The sequence below is a fragment of the Pipistrellus kuhlii genome, unplaced genomic scaffold, assembly GCF_014108245.1.
Source record: "Pipistrellus kuhlii isolate mPipKuh1 unplaced genomic scaffold, mPipKuh1.p scaffold_m20_p_4, whole genome shotgun sequence".
Lineage (NCBI taxonomy): Eukaryota > Metazoa > Chordata > Mammalia > Chiroptera > Vespertilionidae > Pipistrellus > Pipistrellus kuhlii.
Window position 1 is genome coordinate 47188773 of NW_023425540.1, and position 14579 is coordinate 47203351.

The 14579-nt window shown below is 32.9% G+C and overlaps 1 protein-coding gene, 1 long non-coding RNA gene and 1 pseudogene across 7 annotated transcripts in view; 1 reads left to right on the forward strand and 2 right to left on the reverse strand.

The window, feature by feature from the left end:
• The window catches only part of FAM172A (family with sequence similarity 172 member A), a 338830-nt gene that overhangs the window by 287948 nt on the left and 36303 nt on the right, over positions 1 to 14579 (reverse strand). For all 6 annotated transcript variants that reach the window (XM_036408793.2, XM_036408791.2, XM_036408787.2 and 3 more), the window contains 2 exons: positions 9087 to 9188; positions 4736 to 4836 (listed from right to left, as the gene is read on the reverse strand). In XM_036408793.2, coding sequence (XP_036264686.1) covers positions 4736 to 4836; positions 9087 to 9188 — 203 coding nt within the window. The remainder of the gene's footprint in view (positions 1 to 4735; positions 4837 to 9086; positions 9189 to 14579) is intronic.
• Positions 1 to 14579, reverse strand: part of LOC118702639 — a 25448-nt pseudogene continuing 10869 nt past the window's right edge.
• The window catches only part of LOC118702640, a 23084-nt gene continuing 21131 nt past the window's right edge, over positions 12627 to 14579 (forward strand). The window contains exon 1 of the long non-coding RNA XR_004982795.1: positions 12627 to 12958. This is a non-coding gene — a long non-coding RNA (uncharacterized LOC118702640). The remainder of the gene's footprint in view (positions 12959 to 14579) is intronic.

The window sequence follows — 14579 nt, forward strand, 5'->3', positions numbered from 1 at the left end:
GGGTTTTGTTTGCTCTTCTTTATGTAGTTTCTTAAAAGTGGAAGCTTAGGTATTCAATCAGAAACCTTTGTACTTAAGAAAAAACCTTAAGAAACCTTAAGCATTGCTTTAGCTGTACCCCACTAGTATGCTATATTTCAACTTTTAGTAAATTACATATATTTTCTAATTCTCCATGGAATCTTTTCTTTGACTCTTGGGTTATTCAAATTGTATTATTTAGTTTTAGACAATAAAATTAGGATTTTTTTTTCCAGATAGCTATCAGAGAGAACATATTGTGTGTGCATGATCAGAAAACACACTTCCTAATACTTGAATCCTCTTAATTTTGTTGAGACTTCCATTATGGCCAAGAATATGGTCTATATTGGTAAATGTTCTGAGTGCACTCAAAAAGGTATATTCTTATATTGTTGGATGGAGTATTGTAAAATATCTTTTCAATGTTAGGTAATGGTATTGTTCAAATTCTTATGTTCTCCCTAACTTCTCATCTACTTTATCTACAAATTATTGAGAAGGGTGCTGAAATCTCTACCTATAACTGGATTTATTGACTTTTAGTTCTATCAGTTGTTGCTCTGTGTATTTCCAAGATGTTATCAGATGTGTAAAATATTAGGATTATGTTCTCTTTTTTTATATATATTTTATTGATTTTGTATATTATATAACAAATATAACTTAGAAATCTTAAATAGTAAAGGTCTATCTTCATTTCTTGCTCCTAATATTTGCTGGGCACATTAAAGAAAATAAAATATCACATGTATGCATCTTACTTATTATTATTCACAACAGTACAGAAAATTGTATCCGCATTTTACAGTGGAGGCTCAGAAATATCTATCTATCTATCTATATATATAATATATATATATTATATTATATTTAAGTCAAATAGATGGTGACTAAGACAGAAAAAGAACTGGATTTCATAATGGCCAACCCTTTGATTCTATTATAAGACATGTGAATCACATATTATATGAAGACATTACTTATATACAGATAATCACATTATATGAAAATATTTGAACATAAAATGATGATAGTTTATGTTATTATTCCTTACTTTAAGTTGCTTGTATTTCAAATATCTGAATATGGCCACTATAAGAACCTTTAAGATATCACTGGCCTATATTCTTTAATAAATTCCATTTTTTAAAATGTAACACTTTTTAATAATTTTCTATTTTACAAGACATATTACTAAGTCAGGTTCAGGAAAAAAAGTTTGTCCTTAGTTCTTTTTGTAATGTAACACTCTAAAAAGAAAGAGCCAGCCCAGCTTATTGGACTACCAAATCACTGCTATTCTCTTAAGCACACTGACAATTACTTCTGAGGTAATCAAGTTAAATATAAAAAGAAATGCAAACACCCAAATTAGGCAAGAAATTCAAATCTCTCTTTCATTAGAAAATCTGCAGGATTATAAATTCTCCATCTGATATAATAGAAATTCAGTATTCACATGGAAGAGCTGACAAAATTTTTCAAGTTACAAATAGAGTTTTTACCATTCTATTTACTACTTAACATAATAGCCTTTCTAGTTTTCCTGATTTAATCTACCAGAAACATTCCCTAGCATTCAACCCCAATATATATATACACTGAAGACTTCTATTTAAAAAATTACCCATTCACACCACTCCCACCTCTTTCAACTGACAATATCCTTCTAAATTTAGAGAAATTATACAAACTTCTTAAAGGCTACATGTTTTCATCGAGCTATATGTAGATAGTAAAAAATATAGATACAGATTAGCAATGGCAATTTTTGGACTATAAAAATGTAACTATATGGATATAAACCATATTCTTTTGTGTAGTTATGGCACTGTATTCTAAAAACAATGTGACATCTCAGTTTACTTTACTTACACAATAAATTAAATTTACATAGAAATGATAGAACATTTCAGGAGTAAGTCTTAAAAACAATCTCTGCTGAATAACTGCTATAATAACCTCCTTAAGAGAGAAATAAACATAAACTAAAACAGCAGCTCTGAAACATAAACAGGGTTGGGCAAAAGGTTTACAGTTGTGAGTACCTGAAATAGTTTATTCTTGTATCATTGTTTATTAATTATTGTATTCTTTTCCATACCAACAACTGTAAGCCTACTTTTGCCCAACCCTAAAGAAGCTCTCAATTGAAGACAAAAATATGATAATTTGATTTAGTAGACAAACACTGTGAAAACTAAAGGGGTTTTGGTTTAGATTGCTTGGTAAAGTCAAAATCTCTTTCCTTTAAACTTTAATCTTATGCATATCAAAAGCTGTTTATTAAGGTAGTCTCCCAGGCAATAAACTCAAATTTGCACTATCTTCTGCCCTATCCATCAAGGAGGAGCAGGAAGTTTTCAGTGCATTTTATGTCCAGGACATGGTGACATACTTTCTAAGGGTTCTTGCTTAACTATTAAGACATATTATTGGTAATATATAGTACTAAATTATTTGCAGAAGCTAAATACAAAAGTTTATTTGTTTTTAAGAACTGTGAGTTATTATATACATAAGAACTTACATATTCTTAATTATAGTGATATAAATCTACAGTTTGACCATGAAGGTTAAAAATTTTCCAAAAGAATATGCCACAAATAGATTCTATTTTTTATCAAATAACTTAATTAGGAAAGCTTTAGGAGTCTGACACTTTTAAAACTTAAATGGGAATTGGAATAAAAAAATAAAATTATTTAGCTTTACAAATGGGAAAATTATCACTAACAGATCATTTTCCTTCCTTCCAATAAGAAAATTTACATATCTTTATGTTTAAATTCCTAACATTAAAAAATTCCCTAAAAATCCATAGATCCAGAATGTGTGCTAAACAATTTATATATCTGTATCACACTCATTTATTTTCAACAACTATCATATAAACAGTATTCTGACACAGAAAAATTTCCCAAACTGCTTAAAGACATGCAACAGTACTATAATACAAAGTGAAATACCTTAAGAAAATAAAGCAAACTCATATCTTTGGTTTACTAGCATTATTTTTTAAATTCTATTTTCTTATTTATTTTTACTATTAATAAATGGCATTCACCTTTAATTTTCTTTTCTTTTCTTTTTTTTTTTTTTTTGAAGAAGACATGATAGGAAGAAAAAGATATGAGAAGAAAGGAAATTGAGCAGAGAAAAAGACTATAGCAGAGATGAGGGAAGGCTTCTAAAAAGGAGGAGACATCTGAGCCATAACCTGAAGGCAGGTGGAAGAAGGAGAATCGTGAACAAGGGAGGCAGGGTATCTCAGAGAGAGAAAATAGCATAAGGTGCAAATGAAGGATAATAAGTACAAGGTGCAAATGAAGGATAATAAGTGGTTAAATCTAACCTGAAACTTGAAGGTGCATTAAGGATGTGGATATTAAGGAATATAGATGAAAAGGCAGGTCCACAAATGCATTAAATCCCAGTACAATGAACTCTAAATAAATTCACTGTAGTGAAAATTGTGTCATTACTCATAAATAACTAGAACTTGTTTATCTCACGCCTAACATGTAAGAACTGAAATCCAATTAATAATCAACTTTTGATAGTGAAATTAGCAATAACACAAGTATTTCAAATAAGACATGGAAGCTAGATGACACGCAACAAATGTCATAATAACTGAGCTTCTTTCTCCAACCCTTGGGTCTTTTATTGTGCTCATTTTGGGGAATAAATGAGATTGGTACATAAAACTCAGGGGTCCAATGATCTAAATTTGAAAAATATTGCACTGAAAATTAAATCTTGCAATGTTGTGTGATCACTTGGGGCCAATGTGATCATTAACACAAGTGTGAATGCAGGCAGAGGAGGTGGAAATCTAGGCAATGCAGGTGCAAAAATTCAAGAAACTTACAAAGAATTGTCTCCCAGCAAACATAAATTGTTTCATATATTCTTATGCTATTGTTTAACTAAGTAATCCATTTAATTACTTTATTAAAGAGCTAAAGAAAAAAAGAGCAATGTCAGCTTTCCTTAGAGAAGTAAATAGTAGTCTAATTATCCACACCAGTATGCATTTTATTAAAAGTACTTACTATGACATAGAATGAGTAAAACTTTTAGCTTTAGCAAAACATTCACCTTAATGACAAATGATATTTTCAAAGGTTTCAATTAGCAGTACCATGTGAAGAACCTAATGGTTACAAGACCTAATGCTTTATCAAGTCCAAAGTAAGTAGGTTAGACCTAATTTGTTAGCAAAATATCATATAGATAAGCGCTTTAAAATTTTTTATTGAGAAGTAATTGATAAACATAATCGAATATATTTGAAGTGTACAACATGATGAATTGATATCAATGTAGGATGATTAGTAAGATCAAGATAATTAACATAGCCATCACCTTACATAGCAAACATAGGTAACTGTTTTTTTTAGGTAAGCACTTAAAAGAGTACTTACTACTCCTGGAATAGCAGAGATTCATCTTCTTAAAACACTTTTAAAAATTGGCATTGTTTCTAACATAATGACTCACTACAAAATATTAAGGTCATAGAAAAGATATGTATATAGAACAACAAACTTTTAAACTGAGAGTGTGTTTCTAACGTAACCATTAAAAGTAACCTAAAAAATAATATAACAAAATCTTTTTGAAATCACTTTTTGTAGAACAAGTCCATAAATTACTTCGTTTAACACTTTTATTCAAAATTGTAAAAACACAAGGTAGACCATACCTCTCCTAGAGCTTCGTATCTTTTCTGATTCCATCTGTGCAAGTCTTCTCGGTAGTTAAAAACAAATGGTTCCCCAGTTTTTATGTGTCTTAACTGACCCTCTAGAAGATAAACAAACAATATGGCTATGATTCAGAGTAAATGTATAATAATATCTAAAGTACAACTAATGTCTGATTAAAAATTTTAAAGAACTTTCTCAGAACTGTCTTATTTTTCATTAGATTTTCTCTTTAAATATCAGTATGATACAAACATATAAATATCCTAAAAGAATAGCCCCAAGCACTCAAATACTATGTTTTCTAATCTTCATTTTCTAATCTAACGAAAATTAACAGTATTTGAGGGCCCTCAATAAAAAGTCCCAGTTCTTAAGCTAAAAACCTGAAGAGTAAAAACATAGGTATGGAAAAGTCAAGCAACTTTTTAAGAAGTTAAATAAGGAAGTCAATAATCTAAAAACTGCCACAGGCAATTCATGTAGTCAATGAAATCTAAGATGAATTTGGATTAATCTGAAGGATCACTATAGGCTAGAATATGTTCAGAAGGTTTTGGTGAGATTTTTCAATGAGGCTTTGAAATATGGGGTGAAATTTCAAAGAAAGATGGAGAAAGGGAGTCAACCAATACTGGCTTGGACTATCAAGGTAAACTCACTCAATTGAAAGCTTTTATTGATAATGAATAACTTAACTAATAATTTCAAGGGTTTAAGTGATCAAGAGAAACAGACAAAACAGAGAGAGAGGTCTGAAAGAGCCTAAGAATTTCTTCCCAGGCCCTTTCCTCTCAGTGGACAGCATTCTCTGGTCCAGAAAAGGTGAAGTCTCTAAGTGAGTCATACAGCTTACCTTACACATTGGTGAGCATTTAGTTACATAAATACTTCATTTTATGTGCCAGAGAGTGATACTGCCTATTTAATATTCTTCAAAGAAGCATACCTCACATATCCATAGAATAAAGCTTTGTTTACCATAAGCAATGCCAAACGAGTTATCCTGCTGAATTTATTCCATGGAGAAGGATTCTCCTCATAGCAAACACTAGTCTGTATTCACTAAAAGATTAAATTATCAGCATGTTAACAAGGAGAAAAGAGCAGTCCACCTGTCTTCTTTCTTTCCCTAATATTCCCCCGGGAATCAGAAGAGAAATAGACCACAGGCAAACTGCTTTAACTCCCCTTAGTTCCCAGCAATATAAACAAAATTACAAAAAAAATGGACAGCAAATTCAAATAACAGGAGACAATTCAGTTTAATAGAAACAAAAGCAATGTTGAGGCAAATAGTACAGTTTAACACTATTAACACATGTTGGGATCAAATAGTAGAAGGCCCAAATTACTGGGCTTGGACTTTGTCCTAAGAGCAGTGAGGCACAAGAAGGGGGTTAGAGGCAGAAGAGGAACATGACCAAGACGAGTGGAGTTAGTATATGATTATTATACATGGAGGAGTGGAGAAAGACTTGAAAGTTATGAACGAAAACTCAATCCAGGAAATATACTACTTCAAGTAAAACTACTTCACTATTTTTAATGTATCAATTTTACCTCACATAAAATGGATATTTTTAATATATAAAATAAAGGCTAATCCTTTATCATGAAGTTCTTTTTAGTACTCTCAACATAAGACACAATACTGAATCACTATCACATTCTTTATGTCAAATAATGTTGTAAAAATAGATGTATCTATGTTTTACTTTCTAGGAAAGAGAAATTCCCATATAAAATATCAATTCAAGTAGATTGATGACACCTGTAAGTTTAACAATTGTGATTTTGACTAAAGCAGCCTTAATGGTACATGACATAGTAATATGTAAAAGAAATGTGAAATATATTTTCTGAGAGACTACTTGTGAAAGAGAACTGACTTACCTAGCTGTTAAGTCAATTTAACAGGCCACTTTCATCTACATCTCAAAGAGAAGTTTGTTTTGTTTATTAATTCTCTACTCATTTTGGACATAATACTTCTCATAATGTAATAAGGATTTTCGTTTTTTTATGAAAAAATAGGCCCCAACAAAAGAGCTAACTATTAGCATTGGTGTTAAAAGTGAAAAAATGCAAAATTAAGAAAAGAAAAAAAAAAAAGAAGTGAGTATTCTTATCTAGAAAAGCAATCTGTATCACTTTTGTTATAGTGGTATCTGCAAATTTGGCATTTCTCAAAGATTTGGAAAATCTCTCCAATAATTGTCAAAGGTATGATTTAGGACACTGTAGCTTAGGGTCCTCTAAAATCAGCTGTAAAGTTTCATATGTATACACAAAAGTGCATTATTCCAGGATATGCATATATATATTTTATCAGATTCATGGTAGGCTAGGAACCAAAATAGGCTCTCACTGGCCTAAATAAATCAAGCAATTGAAAGTATATGGGATACTTTTTTGTGGTAAGAGTTCAATAAATATCAGACATAATGAAAGACAAAATTCAAACTTAAATAGCCTACAAACAAGTACAATTACTTTTATGGTGATACAAAAGTGCGCTTCCTCATAATACTGCACTTGGGCATAGGGAGTGTGGGTGAGGGAAAAAGGAGGAAATCTTCACCTTCTTCATCTTCCAAAGCAAAGACATTTCAGCTGGGCCTTGTATAATTATAACCAGAGAATGGCTAAGTAAACATCTTAAACCAAAGGAGCATTTAAACAGGCACAGTGATTTGAAAGAACATGTATCAGTTTGACTCAGGTAAAAAGAATCTCTACTCTTTAGCTTAGAGTGAGCTTTGTTTCCAAATTTTACTTTTACCTAATTAAGAACTTTAAAATCCTTTAAAAAAATGTAGTAGCTTCTCCAGTAAGGTAATTAAAGTTTCATTTTGAGGCTTTCATAAGAGTTATAAACCTAAAAAGGAAGTCCCGAAGATACTAAGTGGGACTTAACCTTTTAGGGATTTAATATTGAGACTCAGTTTCCTGTTTTCAAATCTTCACCTCTTTGAAAAGTATTCATCATTAACCCTGAATTCAAAGGTGATTTTGATCATGCTAAAAATAAGATCCTTAAAAGTGGCATTCTCTCCTTGGAATGCAAGCATCTTTGCCTAATTCTGTTAGCCTATGTTTATGCAAGACAATGTCCACTATATTTAAAAAATAAATGATAGGTTTGTGCAAGGATGCATGTGCATTTGAGGTGTGTACATGAAAGGGCACGTGCATGTGCAAAGGGGTAGGTGTGTACAAAAGTGTGAGTGCAGACCATGTGCACCCAAAGGTGTAAATGTAAGATATGTGTGTGTGCATGCACACATGTATGTGCACATATCTGATAAGGAAGAAATAAAAGTATATTGCTCCTTTGTTTTCTACTTATTTAAAAAAATGTTCAAGGAAGATGAAAGACAGACTTCAGTAAAAACTGATATCCTATATATTTCTATGATTTACCCACACTACCAACACACTTCCCATTCCAATTCTGAATAAAATAAACCAGTAATTATTTCAAAGGACCAGATGCAATGTCACTCCCAGTGCTCATTTGATTCTGTTAGTTAAAATATAAAGACATTTTTAAAAAATAAAACATTATTACTCATACATATTTTGGAATAAAATATCCTTTATTTAAAAAGCATAAACATTAATGTCAGAAAAGCAATAAAAGTTTCTAATATCTTCTTTTTAAACTCATTTAATATTCTAGTATAATTAATATTGTAAAAGGATATCCACTAACACAGCAATGACAGATCACCAATTTAGCTGATGCGAAACAAACAGAAAGCTACAACTCAAATGCTACCTAATCTGTAATAACATTACCTTTAAGTAAAAACAATGTATTATTAATCCAAATAATCATAAATTTTTGTTCAGAAACATTATTGCAATCTATAGTGTGTTCTTCTAAATTCCAAGTACAAATTTCCATTATTCAGAATTTAATTAATAAACTTTGAAACAAGAATGCTGCCTGAAAAAGTCACAGAAAATTTAGTAAACTTTAAAATATCATCACAGATAATCATTGCAAGTCACTTCGTTTTAAATAACACATGAAAAAGTAGCTTATGTCTATATAATATAATTGGGAATTCCAATTAGATACTAGGGAGTTGAATGCTTAGGGTTGAAATACATAACTAGTAAGCTGAATCTAATTCATGTCCATTGGTTTAAGTGACTTCACAATTTATGGAAAAACATGACTTAGTTCTTTTAATTAAATGAAGAATTTTGCCATGAAAGTATTTCTCAACAGAAATACATAAAACATTTATGCTGGCACATAAAAGTAGTAAATAACATCTGTTCTGTGATTCTATCAGCATTGTTAAATAAATATTGTATGTAGCATACACCACTTACTTTCATTAAAAGCATATTCAAATCCTTCCAGGGTATCAGGAAAATCAAGAGGTGGTTCGTCTTTTTTCATTAGTTCATCCAAATCTATCCTAGATAGTAAATCTAGAAAAAAAGTGACAAGAAATTTCTTTATATTCATTTTCATAGTTAATAAGTCTTATATTTTAAGTTCTCTTAAGTATTCTTTTGTTCTATTTTATTGCTTTTATATGTTGCCATAACTGACAATACTATTAATTTTTTAGTTTCCAGAGTGCTATATTATAATGAAGTACAATATCAACAGAACCTCAGCATTTTCAAAATTATAATCCTCAAAAGGATCACAAATCACTTCCTAAGCACCACTATACTAAATTATTAACTTCTTCACTTCAAAATATACAGCTATTAATCTGTACTTTATTAATCTCCTTTTACTTTTTTAAAAGTTTCAGATATTAATATGACTTCTAAAAGGTCACTAAATTTTAACTAAAAATGAAGCTACTGGTATGGATAAGACAATTTATAAATCCAAACAGTGGCAACACAGCTTATTATTTAATTTTAGGAGAAAATTACAGTATTTTAAAAAATGATAACTGGAAAATTGGTTAACATAAGCAATTTTTATTCTTCACATTATTTGATTTTATATGATCAAGAAATTTGCCAAGGTTTTTTTTTATAAACATTTTATTTTGAAATCATCTTAGATTTACAGAAAAGTTGAAAGATAATACAGATAGTATATGTATACCCTTCACCAGTGTTCCCTATCATTAACATCTACATTACAACTGCAAATTTGTCAAAACGAAGAAACCAATGTTGGTACATTACTATCAATTAAGCCCAATTATTATTATTCATCATTTTTCCATATTGTCCATCTGCTATTCCAGGACTCCAGCCAGTATACTACACTACATGTAGCATCTTGTCTTCCCCATCTCCTCTGGTATGTGACTGTTTTGAGTCTTTGCTTCTTTTCTGTGGTACTGACTGCTTTAAGGAGTACTGATCGAGTATTTTGTAGAATGATCCTGGATTTAAATTTGTCTTGTCTTGTGACTAAACTAAGGTTACTAGTTTTTAGAAAAAATGTCACAGAGATAAACTGCCCTTCTCATCATATCACTGAGGTGTAAATCTTCATCAGCTGATTTGCCAGTCTTCTTCACATGAAGCCACTGTTTTTCTCTTTTTACAGTGTGTTCTTATAAGTGACTAAGTCTAGCCCGCTCTCAAAAGGGAGAAGAGGAATAATATTCTATCTCCTGGAGTAAAGAACATCTGCAAACATCATTTGTAATTCTTTTGAATGGTAGTTTGTCTTTCTTCAACTATTTACATATTTATTTAATCATTTATTTGATATTTATTGTATACTTTGAGTTATAATTCAATACTACATCATTTACTTTACTGCTCAAATTGTTACAGTGTTGGCCACTATAAGTTCTTTCTGCTGGCTCTCATATCCCTTTGACTTACATGATTTCAACTTTTTGTGTTTTGAGCATTTCCTTACTTTTTGCTACTACATGATGCTCTAGGCCTCTCTTATGTTTTCCCTCCCCAGCCCTAGAATCAGTGTCTTAGCAAGCATTAACACTATTTTTTGGCTCATGTCATAGGATGAGGCAAATTGCTCACTATAAGTAATCATAGAGTCATATCAAAACTCAGAAAAATAAAAAGATAAACTTCAAATTTATTCAGTTCCAAAAAGCTGGGGGTTTTTTGTTTCTTTTTTAAGTTTAAGTTTTGATATTTTTCATTCTAACTCTAGTTCCTGATGAGAAAAAGCTCCTTGATATGTAGCAAAACAAATACCAGTCCCTTTTTCTTTAAAAGAAGTATCTCAGAAGTAACACTTTATTTCTGTTCTCACATGGATATAACAAACCCATCTGTATGGCTCATCAAAATAAGCTAGAGAAAAAAAAAAGTCTGTCTACCTCAATTCTCTAGTTTCTTTATAGGACATAAAGGTAAGCAAACAAAAAGCCTGCAAAAAAAAAAAATCAGTGTTTGATACTCTTCAAACTGCTATATCAAATAAACTTCAATTTACTCAAAAATATACCATCTTGAACATGAAAACATAAAAAAAGTTTGCAAAGTCTCTAATAAAATTAAAATATTACATAACATGCATACCAAGCTGAAATATGCTGACAAATTTCTGATTCACTAGTAAAGTTTGTGAAAGCCATGTAATCTGTACAATGCTGAGTAAAATAGAACAGTTTTTCATGTCACAAATTGGCTTGGAGGAGATAGAAAATTCTCACTTCTCTCCTTCCAATGAGTTGAAGTTTTGGGGCAAAATCAGAGTCCTTCTCTTTACAGTCATTTCCACAGTGAAAAATGTAGAAACCTTTTAAGCAGGCACATAGAAACCAGACAATATGATATATAAGCAGACGTATTGGGTCTAATAGCTACTTTCTCTATCAGGTTAGAGCCTAAAATGACACCTAACATGTATATATCATTTTAAAGATTTCACATTCCTTATTTGATCATCACAATCCTATAAAATAGTAGTACATATTATCTTCACTGTCTTTCAGCTCACAGAAGTAAAATGGCTTGTCCAAAATTATATCTTAACTAGTGAGCCGGTGCACATTGAAAGGAAATAAATTAGAAGATGGCCAGCAGAACGGGACTGGTGAGATGGGCCAGACATGTCCTGGAGGTAACCTCCATGGTCCCTCCCGGATGTCTGCAGAGTGAGCAAGGTCCCTCCTTGAGGTGGGGTCCCTCAGCCTGCTCTGCAGGGATCATGCCAAAACTGGTTTTCCAACATCCGCCAAGGAGTTCCGAAGTGCAGGAGGGTGCTCTGCAAAGTTGCTGTCTTACAGGGTATGGGACGCAAATGCAAGTGTGCAGTAAACCAGATTTGGGGCCAACAGTGCCCCAGCAACAACATAACCCAGGGCCGAAGGTGGAATCATGCAGCCCAGCGAGAAATCGGGCTCCCTCTTCCCTGGTTTCAGGGTGCATCACCCAAGAAACACTGCTGCCAAGTCACTGCAGCTCAGCAGCTCCTGTGTTGAGCATCTGCTTCTGGGTTGTCAGTGCGCGTCAGGATATTAGCCTTTTACAATATTATATATACTCTAAGTGGCCAGGAAAATTATGATGATCACCTGACGTTTGCAGGAAAATTAGCTGTACACTGCATCCTAGAGAATATGGAAGCCGAAGGCCTCCAATTTGCCCAGGAACACAAGGACTGAACAGACCAGCATTGGAAAAAAGTCATGTGGTCCGATGAATCACATTTCCAGTTGCATCATGCAGATAGCAGATAGCAGATAGCACATGAATTTCACAGAAACAGCATTAAAGCTTGCACCCCACGTGCATGAGTACAACCCTTCAAGCTGGTGGGGGCAGTATTATGGTTTGCGGAGTATTTTCTTGGCATGATTTGGGTCCTTTAATTCGTGTGGAACAATATCTGAATAGCACAACATACCTAAGTATCATTGCTAATCAAGTTCATCCTATCATGTTGATGTTGTATTCTTTCAACAAGACAATGTGCCATGCCAAGGTGCTTGTATTGTGAAAGAGTGGTTTCAAGAACATGAGGGAGACTTTACCTTGCTTAGGTGGCCCCCACAATCATCAGATCTCAATCCATTTGAGCATTTGTAAGATGAAGTTAAAAGAGCCACCAGGCAGCTGCTTCCACAACCATCAAATCTCACAGAACTGGACAGTGCTATTCATCAGGCATGGTGTAAAATTCCTCGCATCTCCTTTCAACATCTCATATAGTCAATGCCAAGAAAAATCACCGCAGTATTGAAGGCAAAAGGTGGCCCAATGAAGTACTGATGGTGTGGTCATAATAATCTGGCCACTCAGTGTATATAGACGAGAGGCCCGGTGCACGAAATTCATGCATTGAGGGAGGAGGTCCCTCAGCCCAGCCTGCACCATCTCGCAATCTTGGACCCCTTAGGGTTGTCCAACTGCCTTTTTAAGCCCAATCCCTACAGGATTTAGGCCCTGCAGGATGGGGCCTAAACAGGCAGTCAGACATCCTCTCACAATCCAGGACTGCTGACTCCTAACCACTCACCTGCCTGATCAACCCTAACCACTCTGCCTGCCTGCCTCATCGCCCCTAACCACTCACCTACCTGCCTGATTCGCCCCTAACTGCCTCTGCCTCAGCCCCACCACCATGGCTTCTCCAGAAGGATGTCTGGAAGGTTGTTCGGCTATCCGGTCTAATTAGCATATTATGCTTTTATTATTATAAATTATTTTAAGTAGTAAGTGGACTTAGTAAAATAAACGTGTTTCCCAATATCTAACTTAGTGCTCTTTCAAAATCACCATTTATTTTATGTGCATATCAACTCTAAAATATTCTCACCCTCTCTTCATTGACTTATAAATAGTTATACATACAGAAATATGCTTTTACTTTGCTCAAAATGTCCCTTTGTGTGTTTTTTTGTTTGTTTGTTTTTTGAAGGTTTACAAAAATTTATTAAAATTCAAAGTTGATCTTCTATCCCAAGAGTATCCATCCATTCAGCTGCCTCTCAAAGGCCAGCCAGCTGCCATGACCGCTACCACAAATGCCTGGAAATCTCCAGGGTTAAAGGTATGCCTCTGCTTACAACTCTGCTCAAAATGTCCCTTTGAATGATAAAATGAACAACTAAATGCACAGGCATTCCTCAAACTTCTCTATCCACTAGAGAAGCAGATATTTTTTTTATTTCATTAACACTGAGAAAACACAAAGGTGAAGTCCTCCAGGTGCTATAATGATTGATCTCAAGTCCTGTGGGCCTGCACTGGGTTTACCCTAAAAGAGCAGGGTAGTCCTCATAGTGGCATTCCTGAACACAGACTACTCTTCATACAACCAAAGCAGTGTCGGAAAGCACCAAATGATGAATTTTGATTTTATTGGAATTGAATTGATCTGGAAAGAAATTTTTCTGCTTTGTAAAAAGAAACCAATACTGTATAGCTGTATTTTACACACAGAGACTAATTCCACAGAATTAGGTAAAATTCAAGTATAATAAAACATTTGCATTAAAAATCTCTTCAATCACCTATAAAATACAGTACAAGTAAACCTATATAACCTACTAAACATGCATCAGATGTGACTCAACTGTTTTTTTTTTTCTAGAACATGACTCTGGTGATTAAAATGATTTGGCAACTAGAATTCTAAACTTCAACTAAGCATATGCAATAACTGGATAAAAATACCATTTGAAACCCAAAGGACTTGAAAACAGACACACAAACAATTGTTTGTACATTATGTTCATAGAAGCATTATTCACAATAGCCAAAAGGTGAAAACAAACCAAGCTGAATGGTGTGGTGATTAATTTTATGTGTCAACTTGAGGTGCCAACATTTTTGGTTAAATATTATTCTAAGTACTAGTATCTTTGTGATAGTGGATCTGAGTAAGATTAACATTTGGATCTATAGATTGAGTAAAGC